General features: G+C 34.8%; 1 protein-coding gene across 1 annotated transcript in view; it reads right to left on the reverse strand.

Annotated features, from left to right (window-relative positions):
- Nucleotides 1–761: 761 nt before the first annotated feature.
- LOC107157179 (ATP-binding cassette sub-family A member 6-like) overlaps nt 762–20,593 on the reverse strand; it is a 28,296-nt gene continuing 8,464 nt past the window's right edge. Inside the window, 14 exon segments of the mRNA XM_015503494.2 lie at nt 762–1,945; nt 2,335–2,518; nt 3,713–3,829; nt 7,340–7,479; nt 9,047–9,137; nt 9,809–9,947; nt 10,191–10,310; nt 10,522–10,697; nt 11,284–11,394; nt 13,722–13,780; nt 16,558–16,726; nt 17,890–18,037; nt 18,586–18,771; nt 19,327–19,468. Of these exon segments, the coding sequence (XP_015358980.2) occupies nt 1,711–1,945; nt 2,335–2,518; nt 3,713–3,829; nt 7,340–7,479; nt 9,047–9,137; nt 9,809–9,947; nt 10,191–10,310; nt 10,522–10,697; nt 11,284–11,394; nt 13,722–13,780; nt 16,558–16,726; nt 17,890–18,037; nt 18,586–18,771; nt 19,327–19,468 (2,017 nt within the window). The 3' untranslated portion in view covers nt 762–1,710.

Raw genomic sequence — 20,593 nt, forward strand, 5'->3', positions numbered from 1 at the left:
TCATGACTTTTATTTTAAAAAATACATTTGAACTGGTGATTTGTGGAGATACAGTTATTATAGGAGTATGTTAGATTGTCCAGCCTGATGATAATACTCTCCTCTCACCCTTATTCTTTGAATAGAAAGTAAATATATAAATGTACATGTATAATACAGAAATATTCTTATTTTATTTAAGATATTTGCATATATATTGCACTCCTGTATATGGCATGGATATGTACTTTTTTCTAATTAAATGGAAAATAAGAAGAGGGCCACTATTGGACCAAAAATTTTAATGTGCTCCTAAAGAAGGCAGCAAATGGTATTCTTTGAAAGAGAAAAAAGAGCTGAGGAAACGCACAGCCTGGAGCACAAAGAAGCCAATAGCTGCCAAGGTAAAATCAGCTTCCAGGATATCAAAGCTCAGAGGAAACAAGTAGAAGGGGACAGTGTGGGCATGGAAGCCACAGTCAGGATCCTTAACCAGTTTGCCACACCTGGAGCAAGGTGACCAGTCAGGCCCCTCCTCATGTCTCACAGAGCAGGAAATATTGCATCTGTCTCGAGGAAGAGTGCTATTTTTACCTTCTAAGAGACAGTGTTTCTTACAGAGTCAGGCAAGACTTGAAGTAATTCCAACCCACAATCAGGGAAAGATGGAGTGGAAAAAAAGGAAAAGAAGCTTGTTTGCTGTATTTTAGCTTGAAATGGGAGTCCATACTGGGATGCATGGAGGAGGCTCTGGGAATGGACAAATAGGGTCAAACTTCATGAAAATTCAAAATTCCCCACATAGCAAGGACATATCTATGGAAAACAAGCTTTCCTGTATCCTGGGACAGCCACACATGCCTCTCCATCTTCACAGCAGGATCCAACCAAACGGGGACCAAAGGAAAACATGAACATGCTAGCAATAATCACCAGATTTTAAGGAAAGAGGAACACAATGGCACAGAAGTCCCAAACTTAAGGCCCCAAATACCTAACACTGTCTTCAGAGTGACTGGAGAGGAAAAATGATCCTGAGTCAACACTATACTCATAAGTTAAAAAAAAAATCTAGATCTTAGAAATTAATGTACAATTAGCAAAATTCATTTTAAGGCAGAGAGGAAATTTATTTTCCAAAACCCAAGGGAAAAAGAACAATGAGAAACAGAAATGAAAAGACCATGTTTGTTTAGAGAGGAAATATCTACAATCCTGAATCATAAATACATGTGAAACTGGACTGGGTAAGGAACCCATCAAGAAAGAACTCTGACTCTATATTTATTTTTAACATCTTAAGTAGAAACATATAAACTTCCCCTTTAAGTTAATCAAACACTTAGGAAACAATCAATTACCCAGTCTTTGCCATAATAAAATAAGTAGTCTTCCTGAATCCTATTTAAATTAGTAGTAGAGTGTGGGGTGTAGTAGACAGGCCATCTTTGCATGTCAATCAACATGTATCATATTTATGGTATAAGTTAGGCTGCTGTAAAGAAATCTGAAAATGAAGTGGTTCCACCAAGATAAAAGTTTATTTCTCTCTAATTCATAGCTTCAGGTTATCATGTAGATAAGTTACTTCTATCATATTGAATAGTAACCCAGGTGCATTCACACTTGTCCCCATCATTCTGTGATCTCTAAAATCAGAGCAAATATTCACTGTTTTTCATAAACTATTTCCTATAAATGTATATTTTCTTCTCCTATGATTTGTTTCCTCTAACACATATGGTATTTGATAACAAAAATAACTTCTTTCTGGATGTAAATTTTGTTTTCCTGTTCACCTGTGTTATTGATGATCAAGAGGCTGGTACGAGGTTCCTGAGGAAGTTGTCCAGAAGAGAGGAAATATAATTCTGTTTTAAACTCCCAGTTTGCACTTTCATTTATCATAGAATTTGCTATCCTTTCCATAATCAAAGGAAACAGTGCAATTCCAAAAACCAATAGCCTAAACAATAAAGAAAATCACCATATGAATCTATAGCAATTTTATTTCCTCAATAAAACATTCCACAACCACTTGTGTGCCATATCTATAAGGATAATTCCTCCAGGTACAAACATTCTGAGCCTTGTCTCATCGTGTTACCCAGGTCTAAAATGTCAATGCTGCATGAACAGTGGGTCATCCAACTATGAAAACTAAATGCACTTGTATGTATGAACCTGATCAAGAGCTAATCTACAGGTATTCCTGCGGTCAGTAAAATCCAATGTGACATTTACCTTTTCTCCAGCAGAAATGCTGGGCATTGTGTTCTAGTTTTAAAATCTCCTCTGGTTTGAGCCTTTTTTGAAACTGCTCGTTTAACAAAATCACAACACTCTGATACTCACAGGGTCAAAAGTGTTTTTCTTCCACGTTTCAGCTTTAAAAAACGGAGCCGTGCTATCGCACAGACTTGCATTCTCCAGAGGCCCATGTCGCTCACAGTCTTGTGTACTTCAGGGAGAGAAGAGCAAGCTGGATCCATTTCACTTGGGCTTTCTGAGTCTCTTATCTTGTCTGTTTGTTCAAAATCTATAGGCGCGCGCGCACACACACACACACACACACACACATTATTAATGCCATCTTGGGGCATCATAGTAATTTTCTTCTTTAAAATATTTAAAATTATTTTATTTTTGGTTTCATTGTTATCGTTTTATTGAAAAGAATTATTCAATACAATTATTTACACAAATTTAACATAAACTTAATTATATATTAAATTTATATATCCCCATTCTTCAATATTTTCTTTCTGCAGTTATAATTACCAATGACTATGCATATTAAAACTTTTTAAATAAAAAATATTTTGGAATGTAGTGGGTACAATGCAAACAATATGAGAAACATACAATAATATCCAAATTCTATGACCTCAGTGGGAAAACATACTAACTACATACCAAAAGAAGAACTCAGGAAAGGGGTGATTCTGGCATATAGTTTTTGAAAAGCCAATCTCAAAGGTAACAATATTTGAGAACTTTAAAAAAAAACTTCTCAATAGTAACAGCAAACATTAAAGCCTCAATATCTGCTAGAAAGTTATCAATAATCTAGGATTTTAGGGGGACAGCATCAGCTCTGAAACAACCAAACTTTTATATAAATCCCATAGACATGCCTTACAAGTAGCATGAATTGGAACAGGTCATTTAACTGTTCTTAGTTCTATTTTCTCATCTGTAAAATGGTGTCAATGACACTTGGTGGGAAGTAATACTGTATGTATATATGAATGTATATTTACACTTTTATTATCTGGCATAGAAGGAGCACCCAGAATGAAAGCTCTTATTGTCAATTAAATATTCAGGAGTTGAAACTGAGAATTCTCCTTATTTAGACTTTACTGAAATTAAATTTGAATTAATAAACTAAGAACATATTTTATCAGAAATATCTTCTTTGACTTCACTCCTCTAGTTAAGATCTTTCACAACCTCAAAGCATTAAAGCAGTAGTGAACACATGAGGATGGGGGAAAACTACCCAACAGGAAGTTGATGGATTTCAAAAGAGATTTGGTAAAAGCCAAGAAGGGCTCTGTATTGAGTCCTACTGATGATGTGGGTCAACAAGCATCCCGTCTCAACAGCAGAGCCAAATTTGGAAAAACTCATAGTCCTTAGTACGAATTATGCAAAACATAGTATAAATATTAAATCGACACATGATCATTTGGAAATTGATTTCTGTGAAATATGCAAAGGATCTGACCTTGTCTGATCGCTGGTTTTCGTTCCAGGTTCATGAAGACCTCATTCAGAGTTGACATGGAGATGTCATAACTCATCATACCCTGGCCAGAACACTTATCAATATCACTGAAAAGGTCTAAAGCAACAGACAAGAAAATATACATTCTTGAAAACATCAGTAGCTAAACCTAGTAAATTAGCACTTATCTGAAATATGTATAATATTGTTCATAAAATGTATGCCTTTAGGTTATTGTCATCATCAAAAGCAAAATTCTATTGAAAGGCTCGTAATCTCTGAGTCTGCAGACTTGTTCTTCAAACGGCCTCTCTCTATCTTCAACCCATAGTTTACAAATATCCTGAAGACTTCTTGAAAAAAAATATGAGCAATCAGGAAGACCATTATTTCCTCACCTCACACTATAAATTCAAATATACCTCTTTCTAAATCCTGGGTCTTCCTTCTGTATGGGAGAAAGACTTGCAGCCATTCCTTCAAAAGGTATCCCTGTTTCACCTAAGTCCCAAATTTCTTCCAGTCTCAGCATTTCAAAGACTTCCCAAAGTGGTCTTTTCTCTCTCTTTCCTCCATCCTCAGTTTATTCAATATATTCTGGGTCATCCAACAACAATCCAAAATTATATAGTATCCATTGAACAAATACACACAATAGCAACAAAACAACATTATTTCTTCCACAGATTTCTCTGCCTTTATTTGTCACTCCTAGCTATACTTAATCCCCTCAAATCCCAACGCTATTCATATGCTTCCACAAAAAATTTTCTTTTTTTCAGGTCACCAAAATCTTTGCATTTTCAACTTTAGTGAACAAGTCTTTATTTTTCTTGTTTCCTTTTAACTCAATCATTCCCTTTTCTTTTCTTTAACCCTGTGGCATTCAAAACAGTTCAACAGTCCCACATCTGGAAACTTTTTCCATCTTGATTATGAACACATTATACTATTTTTCCTCTAGCTTCTTTCAGAACTCTCAATTTACATCCCTCCTAGCTTCTCAAACTCTGCTCTCTTCCAAGGTTTCAGTCCTAAACTACTTTTTCTTTACATACACGCATATCTGGTCCCCAATTCATTATATGCTGAAGACTCCCAAATTTTCAAGTCTCACTTTGTCTTTTATTTCTAATGTCCTTGTGGCAACTATATACTTGACCACTGGGAAGTCAAAAGATATCTGCGGGTTACCATTCCTAAAACAGAACATTGATTTCCCTGCCCCTTTGGTCAAACTGTTCCAACCATGACTTTCAATAAATGCCACCATTTTCTATCCAGTGATTCAAGCCAAAATTCTAGAAGTCCCGCTTAGTTTTTCACACTTTTCTTCACATTCATGTGTGCAAGACACATCAGTCAGGCTTTCCAGCTTTACCAACAAATACCTTTCAAAGACATTCCCATCCTTATCATCTAGCCTATACAATATCATCTTTTATTTCTACCTCCGAAGTGGCCCTGAGGCCAGTTTCCTAGTGTATACTCTTTGTTCCTCTACATCCAGACATCTTCTTTATCCAGAGAATGAAAATAAAAGTCATATCACATCAACCCCTCATTAATCAATCAACGTCAACACAAAAGCCTCTCTGGCTCATGGACATGGAGAGCCACTGTCCATCTAACCTCACCACCTTACCCACCCCTACTCACCACTTTCCTCCCTCATCACTGCCCTCTAGACATACGCTTACCCTTTACTTGAAGAACAACTGACCATTTCCTTCTTGTGGCCTTTCTGTGACTACTCTACACAAACTCCAATTATACAACAGCCACCACTCTAACTCATGTAGCTTTATTATTTTATCATACAACTATTAAACTATTTATTTTCCCACTTTCACCCACCCAGTTGAATGTAAGCTCCATGAGGGTAGGGATTCATTTAATCTATATTTCTGGTGCCTGAAGTAGTTTCTTTCAGATAATGAATTTACAATAAGCATTTGTTTACTATGTATCTCTTTCCTAGGGGTACTTGGATGAAACTGTGAATTTCATAGAGAAGGCTCCCTCATTCTACCTTCTGAATAGGAGGGTAATGGGCCACCATCCTTACTGAAAGGAAATAGATGGACAAGGCTCTACCAAGCACTGTGATTTCCTATGGTCTACCTGTGGCTTTCAGGGGACCTGGAGTCACATATCCTATAATGGATGTAGGCATGGCATTAGAGTACCAGAGGCCTGGGGTATGTATAACAAGGTTGCTGTGTGCTGGGACATCAACAACAGAAACTCTAGCTACATGGCATATTCCAGTAGGAGTACCAGCAAATGCCTCCCTATCCTCTTTCTCTGCCCCAAAATGAAGTTAGGCCAGGTACATCTTAGGGGGGCTTAGTCCAAGAACACTACAACATAGTTTAGAATACCATCTTCCATGCTACTTCGAGGTTAGAGAGACCTGCCATATTTGGAAGTGGAGCTAAAATCTGAATTCCTAAGCATTTGCCTAATGAACTAAATCACTGAAAATGGCTTATTTAAATGAGACCTATGGTTAAATATTTGATAAATTAAATGTTTAAACCAAAAGGAAGATGCCTATTAAATCACAAGAGACTAAAATATATTCCTTCATTTATAAAATGGAGAAGATTATATCACCCACCTCCAAGAATAGCTGTCAGTACTTAATGAGTTGATACATATGAACTTGTTAGGACAGTGTCTAACACATAGTACCCATTGTAAGATGTTAGGATTATTTGTCAGTCAGAACCTAGGTTGGTATTTCCACCCAGCACGTGGTAACCCATGGTAAACATTTCCTTTTTTTCTCTTTGCTACTGGGGATTGAACCCAGGGGCACTCTACCACTGAGTCTCATTACAGACTTTCTAATTTTATTTTGAGACAAGATCTCACTAAATTGTCATAGGCTGGCCTTGAACTAGCCATCCTCCTGTCTCAGGTTCCTGTCTCTGCCTGGGATTACAGGCATGTGCCACCATGTCTGGCTTGTTGAACACTTCTGTAAAATAAATAAGCTATGTTTTTTTTCTTGCAAAATAAATACATGTTCAAATCATCCAAAGGAGCTTATTAAAATTAAAACACAAAAAGAAACCTGTAGCAGAGACCTTGATACCTCACCTTCACCTGTTCTGCACTCTCCTAGTCTCAGTGAATCAGCTTATTAAACACACTTACCTGTCTTGAGATTCTTTTCTAGCCTTAGAATTATGCTAAGGTCATGTTCAAAGCAAGCCAGAGGACCAGACAGTTAATGTACCTGGATCTAACCCTTAACCAATGATAGATAGAGAGCAGTACGTAATTACCCTAACTTCCTTACCCTTATGGTGACATGACTTAAATCTTTTCTCCCTACACCTTCCTCTATGATATTGCACTTGAATTGCCTACAATACCTAAATTGCTTGACAATGCAAAATTCCCTGGCTTCCTTCCCTCTCTCGTGTCTCCACTTTTTGCTGGTCTTTTCAGGGAAAGACTACCAAAAAATTTATTAAACTCAAATTCTTATCTCAAATTATTATTCTCAAATAATCCAGCCCAAGCAAAATTCAAGTCCATAAATAATGAAAATTGTTATAATAATGTGAACATTTGATCCCAAAGTTAATTCCATTGTAATGATATTTAAGTTACCTGGAAATTTACTTGTGCTTTCCAAAGGCAAAGTATATACAAGTTTTTCTTTATTTTCTAGTTTTAATTTAGCATCAGGGATATGATGATTAATGAAAGATGTGATTTGTCCTGGATCACTTATCTCATTCTTATACAAACTAACATTCAAAAGAAAAGAAAAAGCATTAGTATTTTCTATACTTTTAACACAGATGAGGTTTTTTAAATTCAATATTTAGAGCACTACTTTACTTGGCTTTATGAAATAAACAAAATGAGGAAAAAACAATAATCCACCGGTTTGAAAATATATAATCTATATATAAAAGGTATATAACCTCAGAATAATTACAAACAAACACATACATAACTTATTGTTATTAAAACTATATACCAAGTATAAAGATAAACAGAAGGAGATAAAAACATTAGACAGAAGTGTATCCTTTGGGGAACTTTATGAAGTTCATGAAGACAAACAACAGTAAGTGTTGACGAGGATGTGGGGAAAAAGCAAACTCATACATTGCTGGTGGGACTGTAAATTGGTTCAACCAATCTGGAAAGTAGTATGAAGATTTCTTAAGAAACTTAGAAAGGAACCATCATGTGATGCAGATATCCCACCCTCCACCTATATCCAAAGGACATAAAAACAGCAAACTAGAGGGACACAGCCATATCAATGTTTACAGCACCACAATTCACAATAGCTAAACTGTGGAACCAACATAGATGCCCTTCAGTAGATGGATGGATTAAAAAAATGTGGCATATAACACAATGGAATGTTACTCAGCAATAAAAGAGAATAAAATCATGGCATTTGCAGGTCAATGGATGGAGTAAGAAAAGATAATGCTAAGTGAAGTTAGCCCATCCCCAAAAAACAAATGTCGAATGTTTTCTCTGATATAAGGTGACTGACTCATAGTGAGGTAGAGAAGGGGAGCAAGGGAGGAATAGAAAAATTCTAGATAGGGCAGAGGGATGGGAGGGGAAAGGAGGGGACAGGGGTTTAGCAATGATGATGGAATGTGATGAACATCATTATCAAAATTACATGTATGAAGACATGAATTGGTGTGAATGTACTTTGTATACAACCAGAGATATGAAAAATTGTGCTCTATGTGTGTAATAAGAATTGTAATGCATGCCACTGTCATGTATTTAAAAAATAAAAGCAATTAAGAAAAAGAAATTATTGGCTCATAGAGAAACTTGGCCCACATCTATGTTTTGTTTGGCCATAGGTTTGGGCTTTTACAATTCTTTTAACCTAGACATACAGTTTCTAGTTAGACACTGGTCTCACCACTCTTTCACACCATATTTACTCCCTGTTGAAAATGGCTTTCAAAAATATTTGCCATTGAACCCTATGAAGGGGTGAAAATGTATGATCGGAATGTATAAATCCGCTTAGAAAAATGGAGAGTGGGAGGAAGGTAGAGATTTAGGCTGCACAGAACAGCTACCTATGGTACATGAAGCAGTCCTGATGAAACAAGGCAGCTTTGGCTTGTAATGTTGACATTGTGCCCAGAACTAATATTAGAAAAGACACAAGGAGGCCGGAAAATAGGAACATCATTAGAAAACACTTACCAATCCGGTGTAACTGTAATGAAGCATGAGAGCAGTTCACACTTGTAGCTGTCCAACTTTGTTATAAACCAGTACTGAAAACATACATATTCAGGCTTTCCCCAAAGTCTTTACCTTAAGTGATATCCAAGACCCCATTTTCTCTTTAAAAAGACAGAAGATCCTGCACACTTCAGTTCCCCATTGGACATGATCACTTTTCTATCTGAGTAAAAAATGCAAGTGAGAAAGGATATTAGGAGTCATTTCTTTTCTCTCTAGAAAATATAGATGAGAAATTTAGCTCAGAATTCCAAAGGAGAAGTGTTGTATGGGACTTAAAGAATGAGTTAGACATCATTATCCTAAGTACATGTATGAAGACAGGAGTGGTGTGAAAATACTCTGTGTACTTGAAAAATTGTGCTCTATATGTGTAATATGAAATAAATTGCATTCTACCATCACATATGACAAATTAAAATAAATAAATAATTTAATAAAAAATAAAGTAAGAGGATGATTATAAAAATAAAGGTATACACTGAGTATTTTAATACTGAAACACACATTCACATTAATGCATTTGAACTCATTAACATCAATCTATTTCAGCACCTGCCAATATTTTCTAGGGTAAAATGCCACAAATTACATGGGTATATCCTTTACTCTGGATGCTAAAGGACAAGTGGCTATTTTTTAACCAAATATACATGAAAGAAGATTTGGATGTTTGAATGAACTATTAGGTAATTTGAAAAAAATTAAAACCCTCAGACTTTGGAAAGTGGGCACGTGGCACTAATGAGAACAGGGTTTTTACCCTGAGAACAAACATTTCTCCTAAATTTCCCCAACTTTTCATTGTGATACTGCAATAAAACTAATAATTACCAGCTAGAATGTCAGCCTCCTCCATGGACTGGGTACTGAAGAGGATCACACGATTCGCTCTACGTTCCTTCAGGAAAGTCCACACTTGGTGCCTTGAAAAGGGATCTAATCCAGCAGTTGGTTCATCTAAAAGCAAAACCTACACAGAACAAAGAGATACAAAAACATCTCTCTATTCCACATTAACTATTTCCACATGATAGCATGAAAATTATAAATACCAATAAATAGTCTATCATTTGTCACCAATGTATTTATTCATTATGCTTAGCAGATTCTCTTTCGATAAAGTACAAGGAGCGCTCTACCACATTTAGTGATAAAAGAGCTGACTCTTTATGACATTCTATCTGCTTTCTCCACTGTACATAATCTTACTCACTTGAGGATCTCCTAAAATGGCAATCCCAAAGGTCAGCATTCTTTTCTGTCCGTCACTTAAATGTATAGCAAGATTATCCTGAATATTTTGCATGTCCAATTCCAATAAAATTTGTTGTACCTATACAAGAAAATACATAAAACTTAGAATATAAAATAATTCATACTGTGAAATAATATCTCCCCATCAAAGTGGTAGATATTTTTTAGAGGACCTCTTTGCCTAAATTTTATTCACAAAAGGACTGAGAAATCACTGATAAGAATTCTGTGGTCATGATTTAACTTGGTCAATGATCAGCAGCTTAATTAATCTAAGCATGCCTGTCTACCTCTTGTTCCACTTCCTGTGGTCGAATCCCTTTTATCTTAGCAAACAGGCTGAGGTTTTCCTTCACAGTGAGCATGTCGATTTGAACATTATTTTGAGGACAAACATCAGTTATTTTTCTGATTTCCTCCAAGTCTTGCATTTCAGAGAGGTTTTTATTATAGATGGTAACTGATCCTAAGAAAAGAAGTTAAAAATAATTTTATGTTGGCAAGATAATATATTTTATTACTGTATAGAGATGTTATTCAAGAAAATATTGTCATATTCACAAATATCTAAAATAATGACTTATTAATAATTACTAGTCATTTATAAGATAAATATATGCTTATAGTTGTACATATTTCCCATGAAATGTCACACAATGAAATAGAAAAGATATTCATGAAATTTGGGGAAATAACAAATATATTCAAAATTATATAGTTTGGGGAAGCAACTTTTGTTTATTTGCTTGTTTGTTTCAGTACTGGGGATTAAACCCAGGGTGTTCTACCACTGAGCTATATCTCTGGCCCTTTTGAATTTTCTTTTGACTTAGGGGATCATTAAGTTTCTCAGCCTGGCCTGGAACTTGGATCCTCCTGCCTCACCCTCCAGAGTCACTGGGATTACAGGTGTGCATCACCATGCCTAGCAGGGAAACAACTTTAGATTAACATTATTGCTCTCAAGCTTTTAAATTTTAAGTGAGAGAATCAAACATAAGACCTTGTTCTCTTATCAGACATGGTGTTTTGAGAGATATCTTTGTGCTCACCTTCTGTTGGAACAGACAATCCATTAAGGATGTTTAGGAGTGAAGATTTGCCAGCTCCACTGTGACCCAAAATTGCTGTGATCTGACCTTCATATATGTCAAAGAGCACCCCTGTTTTAGCATAAGGTAGTAACATTACAAATAGGAGAGTATTAGACAGGGTGGATCATAAACATAGAACAAGACAATCAAGTTTAATGGTATATTACTCAAGCATTCCAATACCTTAAAGCACACAAAATTCAATATTTACACTGGAGAATTATGCTAACTTAAATAATATGTTACTGATACAATAACAACAGTGAAATACATATCATGATTAAAATGATCCTACTGGTACAGTATACCAATGACTAGGATAACAGCAGCTAATGAAAAGGGTGTCCAAAATGGACCATTATAAGCATAAAGGTTAATAAAGTGATCTCTCAAATTTATCAGAAAGTTGAATTATTTAATAAATAATATCGAGACAACTACACAAATACTGTACAAATTTTATGTATGGTGTTGTAAATAAAAAGTACCCAGCCTTTTCAAGAGTAAGCAGAAAATAACATTGACGCTCTCCTGAAACTGACCCACATCACTGCAAAAATGAAATGCAAGCCTCAGTTTCCTCATCTGCAAAGTGAGGGAAACATCAAAATACTTTTCATAAAGTTAAGTGGAAAACATCCATGTAAATCACTTAGTATAATTCCCAGTACATACTGAATTCTCAAAGACCCTTAAGAGTTTTTTGCTATTCTTCCTATGGTTCTTGTTATTATTAATTATGTATGACTGTGAGAGTATAAATTCCTCCAATCATAAAGGGAAATGATTTGAAATATGAGAAAAGAATCTTGAAAATATGGTTTCTTTGAATAGTTCTGCCTCTAGAAACTTATCTTCAGGTTATAATTAATGACCTTCATAAAGCCTGAACAAAGATAATCATACTAGTGTTTTCTATGATAGTGAAACTGAATTTTATATACTGGTATGTTGATAAGTTAATCATGGTATCCATAAAACAGAATGTTATTTAGTCACTGAAAAACAGGATGTAGATAAGGAACTCAGAGTGCATTCTCAAAGGTGCTCCAGAGTTGCCACAGGGACTCTTTCTTGCAGAGCACAAAGCACAGAGAATGCAGCTTCCCACCTACTCCCCGAAGAACAACTCCACATGGCTCCAATTTGTACATATATTTTCATGTCCTGATCTCCATTTGTTTTCAATTTGTTAAGGTACTGCTAAAAATAGAAGAAATTCTTATGGAAGTTGAAGATGTTTAAACATAATACGAAGTGATGATTATTTTATGAGTACAAATATGTTGTGATGTGTTCAGAAATTTAAAGTATACATATAAATTACTCTAATATGCTGTTAGCCAAAATTAAACAAGTCACAGATCTAAATGGTATTTGATGAGAAAAGTCTAGGCCTAGAGGGAAGAATAAACTTGCTCACAAAATACATTAATTTCTCAAAGTATAGAACTAATGTCAAAGGAATAAATAAGATTGAGTTATAGGATACTGTATTTGTTAGAGAAGAAACACAGTGTAAATACAATGAAGATAGTCCTTCATTGTTCTTCTCTACCTTAAAAGTTTTTTAAAAATATTTATTTTTCAGTTTTCGGTGGACACAACATCTTTATTTTATTTTTATGTGGTGCTGAGGATCGAACCCAGTGCCCCGCGCATGCCAGGCAAGCACGTTACTGCTTGAGCCACATCCCCAGGCCCCCATATTTTTTTTTCTTTTTTTTAATTGTTTGCTCAAAACATTACAATTATCTTGACATATCATATTTTATACATTTGATTCAAGTGGGTTATGAATTCTTATTTTTTATCTTTTGTAAATATAATTTCTATTCCACTTAAGGATTATTTTTAATAAAAGAAAATTGTTCTCTAGAAAAAATACTTGCTAAATTTAATGCTTACACAAACCATATTTTTAAGAATATCTAATATCAAAATATATTTGTTCAAAGTTATAAACGATGTTTGTCTCAGCATATTGACTTGCAAATTTAATTCACTATCAATGTTTTTACCCGTCCTATTTTAGTTAATTACTGCACCAGAGCATAAAAACTATGTAAATTCCCTGACTGGGAAAAAATTTTATCAGATTTTAGTCTAGAAGTTATACAAATTTAAAATATTATCTATAGTACAATAATCTAAGAACAAAGTAAAATGACAGTTTTCATTTTATATTCCATTTTTGTTAGTTAATAGACCCATGAAGTATCTAGAGTTTTATAGCACTATTTTAGTAATGATTAATGTCTTAATGGTAGAATTGAATTCGATTATTTATACTTTTTTCTTTTTTCTTTTCTTTTTTGTTGATATTTTTAAATCTTGCACATTAAATTTTACATATTTTTGTAATAACAGTGAAAAAATGAAATGTTTTTCTTTACCTTTCAAAGCTTTCACATTTCCAGACTTTGGTTTATATTCCTTTTTAACATTTCTAATCCTGAAATAACAAAAGGGATGCTTACTTAGCCAAGACAGAAATAAAAATAGCATAGATCATGAATAAACCTGCTGTAGAGATAGATGCCACTGGCCACTTGTGTGAAATAAAAGATGGCAATGCCAGGCTAGTCAGAAAGACAGGACTTTGCAATGAATTATTTCCTCTGACACAGAAAAATAAAAGAATCTTTCTAGAAAGTCAAAATTAAACAACTAATAATTTGTTTAGAAAAGTAGGAAACTCTGTAATTATCATTTCTTCCTCTGGTTTTATCCTTCGTCTCCCATCCCTTCCTTTCTTATCCAATAGTCAGAGCCTCTGTCATTTACACCTTCTAGAGTGTTCTAATACTTGCCTTTGAACTCTAACTCTGATTTAGATATGATGCAGTTTCTCTCCTCCCATTATCTTACACTATTATCAAAATAAAAATGTAAACTTGCCATTTCTGCTTCATTTCCTTCTCTTTATTCTTCACTTTCACTCAGATCTCAACCACACATTCCAGGCACCTCTTTTTAATAAAATCATGAGTAACCACCTATTTACCAAATGCAATAAATGTTTTCTCATCCTGGATTACTGGATGATGAGTTCCCATCAATGACTTCCTCTTTGTTCAGTGCCTACATTCCAACATTATCTTGTGCTTCACAGGTTCCTCCATGTATTCTGTGGATCATCTTACCTATACTCTCTGAGTGTGTTATCTCATCCATTCTTACGGTTTCAACACTAACCCAATCTTGACTCTATCCTCTCTCCCCACCCCACCTCTATGTCTGTCTGATTCTGGATGCCTCTCTCTCTCTCTCTCTCTCTCTCTCACACACACACACACACACACACAACTAAATCAGAATTATTCAACTTGAATACATTGTAATACCAAGACAACTGATGCCCGTGAACTAACTCAAAGATTCACATTAGATCCATATTAATTGATTTGGGGTGAAGATTGAGGACTGGGATACTATGAAAGTCTCCCAAGTGATTCTAATGTGAAGCTATGTTTGAGAAAAAACTGCTCTAAACTTGCAGATCCAGAACAGATCTCATTTCCTTTCCCACCTAAACCCATTCCACTACCATTCTGGATCATACTTAGCAGTATGGACATTCAGCTGTTTTCTTCATAATTATTGCTCAGACTCATCCATCACCCATGTAACCAATTATATTTCTTGTAAAATTTAACTCTTAAATAGCTATCATGTTGAGATGGTCTCCCTAGATCCCTACTAATCAATCTTGTTTAGTCCTTTATCAGTTCTCCTATTGTATACTGCCTCTAATTTTTTCTCCTCTTCTTAATTATTCCTCTTAGAATTCATGCTTTAAAGAGAAAATAGGTTGTTGTTTTTAAAAATCATCTTAATTATTCTTCAACATTCCTCAGGATTTCCTCATGAGCCTCAGAGGGAATATCAAGACTCTTCCATATGACATAAAGCTGCCTCTTATGGTCTCTCCTGTGACATCTTTTGGCATCCTTTGCCTCATGTTTTATGTGTGAGAATCACTATACTACCTGTTACATGCAGCACCATCCTTAGAGCTCTGGTTTTTGTCTGCTAGATGTGCACATGTATAACTCCCACATGTGTGTGCACACACACACACACCTTTACATATACAAAACACCTTAGAACAAAATCATCATTTTACCTTGCTTATTCTTAAAAGGTTGTTCATGGCAGCCTTGTTTATAAAAGCAAAAATCAAAAATAATCAAAGTATCCTTCTTTTAAAGAGAGAGAAGTAAGCCAAGAGACTCATGTCTTAAAATATTACACAAAAGTTAAAATCAGTATGTTAACTATAGTTATCACTATAACTATGGAACAGATTGACAATACCAAATTCATCATCATTGCCACTTACAAAAAGGTATAAAGAGAATGTTACAGTGAAATCAAAGGAAGCTTTAAATGAAAATGATATATCCAATTAAAAAATACTGGGCAAGAAACTTAACCTTTCAATAGTTCACTTTTCTAATTTTAAAATAGAGAAAATAGAAGTACCTGCCTTACAAGTTTAATTCTTAGTAAGAATTAAGTACAAATCTGGTAGATAGTAAGTACTATATAAATATCTGCAAAGTAAACGAATTGTTGATATTTAAAGCTCTGATTCCTTGACTTTGCAACTTTGTAGGAAAAAAAATCTACAGGACTTTTTAAAATCCACAAATACTTGGATTCAGTGGTTGTAATTCAAGTAATTCTAATTCAAGAAGGAAAGTCCAAGAACACAGATATTTTAAGTGCTCCTTATATGGTCCAGGTACCTACCAATTCTCTTAACAATATTATGAAGTGGATATTAGTCTGGTTTCACAGAAGACACTGAGACTTGAGAAACTTACTTGTTTTTCCAAGGTTACACATCAAATAAGAAACAATTGTGATGCAAGGCTCTAAGAAATTTCTGATTCCAAATTTCTTACTTCTTCCATCCTATAAGCTAGACAAAACTATGAAAGGAAGGGTTCAGAGAATGAAAGTAGCAACTATAAAAAGAGGTAGGGCACAAGAGACAGAAGCAGAAAAGCAGACAAGGTGGAGCATGACTTGGTAACATTGTATGGAGAGGGTGGAAGGAAATCCTCCTTTCAGGTAGCAGATAGGAGAAACTGGTGGTGGCTGGCCTTGGAATAGTGCAAAGTGATGTTGACCAGTTCCTTTCCCTTCAATATTTGGCCTCAGGCTCACCTCATTGCTATTGGTTAACCATTCCTTAGCCCGGTACTCATGAATTATGGTTACCTGATGGCTTCTTTTCCTTGGAATTCAGAAGTTATGGGTTCAAAATAACCATAAGAGGGATGCTCGGGATCCAGGTCTTTCTCAATGACCGTATTATCAGTCCTTCGGTGTCGGAAACAAGATGATGAACTCAGGAAAAATAATGGAGAATAGCGGTGCTCATTTCCATCTAATTAATCAATAGGCAATATAATATCAGATCACTAATATGAATACAAGGTTTCCCCTGAACAATCTAGAATACCATAAATTTTTAAACATCGTAGAAAAATTCTTTTCTTTCCACTTGCTATTATTCAGAAGAAAAGTTGTTAATAAAGTAAACAATGAAAATTCAAAAGAAATAACATTGCAAAAGTTAAAACATATAATGGAACTTTTAACAAAATATAGATCAAAGGTTTAAATAAAATGTGATCCTAAAAGTATTTAGAAGAATGAATGAAATGAAATATTGGGAAAATATAAAATCTCAATATGACACATAAAAGTAATTAGAAACACCTTTATGAACTTAAATAATTTGACCATAGCAATACAGTGGAACCTAATACTGAAATCCAAGTATTTGCATATAGGTACACGAATGAAATAAACATGAAGAAATCATATTAGTTCAGGATAAATATGGTCGTGTTTTCAATTTTTTTCTAGATTAAAAAATGAAGTAGTATTTGTTATTAAGGGCCGTCAGTATAAAACAGAAGTAACCAAAATAGAGAAATACATACTAGTAAATACACAGAATATATAAGACAATATTAACTGTAGTCAAAGCAGAAAGAATATACAAGAATAAGATTATGTATTGGGAAAGCATTGAGTGAGTGTGCAGGTATTCTTGGCTTACTGAAATTTTTTGGTTGTTTGCAAGATAAAGACAATATGATGTCTGTAAATATTTCTGTAAATTTGAATAGTACATGATAATGTTGAAAATATTGCTAAACAAATATTTATTAATAAGCATTTCCAAAGCCAAATCACTTTTAAGAAATTTCTGCTTGTTCTGACACAAATCCTAATTATCACTCTTTGAAAATACTTTTCAGGATACTTGAAAAACTAACATTATTTCATTACTACATAATAATAATGTTATATAATTAGCATTATCATGTAATTATAACATTATATGGAAGTCAGAAGAATAATTATTTTTATGTAAAATTTCTTTGGATAACTAAAACTCTGAAGTAAAAATAAAGAGTACATTAGCTCTGAGATGAGAAATTTTTTTCATTTCTAAAAATAGATTTGCATAACTTTAAGAAAAACTATTTGATGTGATCATTAACTGGAGATGTCAGAGAAAAAAACACCATTACTTACAGGGTAAGATTTTGTCAAAGTACAGTGCCAGCATCAAGTAGATAAGACCATCAAAAGCCAACACAGAAAATGTTGCTAGCATTGTATATGATTCTCATGAGGGGTCAGGGAAAACTACTCCATTCAAGTTATAATCCAGATGAAGAATCTAAGATTTCAACAAAAATCATAATATATCTTTAAGTTAGTAAATACATAAGTTGCATAAAGAATTGTTAGAACTATTACTTTCAGAATTATTAGAATTACTATTATTATTATCATTAGAACAAGAATTATCATTACTAACTAGCTTTTTAAATAACTATTAATTAGTCAAACATATAAATAAGCAAATAAAACAATTAGAAAAAAATATCCATTTTATAATGACTAAAAGAATATTATAAGGAAACTCTGGTTTCTAAAAGACAATGTTCTAAGTATAAAAATTTAAATTAGGACTTGTGCTTGTTTTTATAAAATCACTATGGTTTAGCAAAATGTCTTCAATGTAACAAATGAAACAGATCTTAAAAAGAACGTGAAAAACTCCTGAAGCACCTAATTAGTACAACGATAAGAGAACTTTTTCAAAGTTACTTTTAAAATAGAAAACTACTTAAAGGCTCTTGGTTGAAGATAGTGCTAATTATAATAAGTCATGAAATATCAAGTTCTTTTGAAAGTTCAATAATTAATTAGCAATGCTTTTACCTGAGTCATTCCAGCTCTTAAGGCGAAAGGGCTACAAATACTCAAAATCCACTGTACAGATGGAGGAAGTTGTTTATAGAAGGCAGTGAATCCCACAAACCCCCAAAAGAGGGTGAGGAGAAACACAAACAAATTTGTGAGTACAGCTTTCTGTAACAGCACGCTCATCAGGAATGATAAAGCTAGCTGAAAGAGAGAACACACTTACTTAGCTATGGCAGACATTTACTTCACTGAGAACCACTGGTATAAGGATCTCTATATCATGAAAAATATTTAACGGTGAGAATGAACATAGTAAGGCATAGTGATTCTGTTCTGCTCACAGTTGTTGTTGTTGTTGTTCTTCTTCTTCTTTTTTTTTTTTAAGGGGATCCTTATTGACCTTACTCAGTGGACTTTTGTTGCTGAGGAAGTGGGCGGAAGCTGAAAGATCTGAGGATATGGTACAAATATAAACTCGGAAAAATTAAAATGAATTTATATTCTAAGGAAGGGTTTCTATCTACACATCTACTGCAGAAATCATTTAGGCAGGTAGAAGAATTAGAGGCTCTTGTTCAGAGAAGAAAGAGGGAGTAGCATGGAATGAATTTAGGAGAGTGATAACTAGGAATGGCTACAATGGCACACACACTCGACATAAAAGAAGGGACTGTACTAACCTACAGGGACACTAATATTCACTATTTGTAGCTAAGAACTCAAGTGTAGACAGTGTAAATAAACATATGAACTTACCAAAGACAAGCCATATAAGAATAAGAGTGTAAATATGACCATAAAGCCAGTCATGAGTATAACTTGGGTGGATGTTATGATAATTGTAATGAATATGGAAATGATGAAGATGAAGGCGGTATACATTAAACCCCAGGACAACCTAAGCAAAGACAAAAAGTTACTTAAATTATTTTAACTTCCTTAAGAAATGTTTTGGATATCTAAAGTCATCTAAAGAATAACAATGATTCCCCTTATACCTGTAACCTAGGTTAATAGCTATAATATCAATATGACAGAAACTCACTGCACATCCATTTCCCGATTATGATTCTCCCATGAAAGTAACCAGTTTTCTAAATGTACTGTTCATAATTCTCACATAGTTTGATTGCCTTATCACAGAAAGATGATGTGCCGCAGTCTGGCTGGGCACAAATGCCGCAGTCTGGCTGGGCACACAATCACGAGCCACCACACAGCTTGTAGATTCAAACAGCAACTCTTTATTCCCGAACTCACACCAGCCGTCTACAATCACGTTCTGGGGAAATCCACGTTCTCTGCCCAAATCCACCTCCACTGGGCTTCTATCTCTCAAAAAATACTCTGAATCCCGTGAGAACTCAAGGGGAACTCAGGCAGCAGGATACGCCCTATTCCCAGCAGGAATAATCTTAAACCTTAAACCTGGAACCTAAACCGGGAATGCCCTAATCCGCCTTGGTCCTTGAGCAAGGTCACCTACATTCAATGTCACTGCAACATGGGGTACGCTGGCAAGGAAATTGTCATACCTACTTACTTGGCTAATGGCTCCCAGCATCTCCCCCCTTCTGATTAATTAAACAACAAGCAATGTGGCTTAAGGACCGTGCCTGGTAGGTTGTCCAATTCAACATATGGTTCTTACCCGTCATCGGAAAACTGACCTTTAGGCGTCAGCCTCCTGTCTTAGGTTGATACCACTGCAATTGGATCATACCCGTCACTGACTACCGGTCCAGCATATGCCATTGGCCCCAAAATTTTAGACCATCACTAGCAGAAGGGAGGAGGATACAAAAATGCCACGACACCAAGCCAATTGACGGCTCCTTGGGAAAAAATTACATCACTGGTGACACCATCAGCAAAGATATGCCAGCACTACCACAATTAACATGGGGTGCACTGGCAAGGAAATAAAAATTGCATCACTGGTGACACCATCAGCAAAGATATGCCAGCATTACCACAATTCGCTGCACCAAACGATAGTTACATAGTCCAGGCAAGTTCTGCA

The sequence above is a fragment of the Marmota marmota genome, unplaced genomic scaffold (genome assembly GCF_001458135.2).
Source record: "Marmota marmota marmota unplaced genomic scaffold, marMar, whole genome shotgun sequence".
Taxonomy (NCBI): Eukaryota; Metazoa; Chordata; class Mammalia; order Rodentia; family Sciuridae; genus Marmota; species Marmota marmota.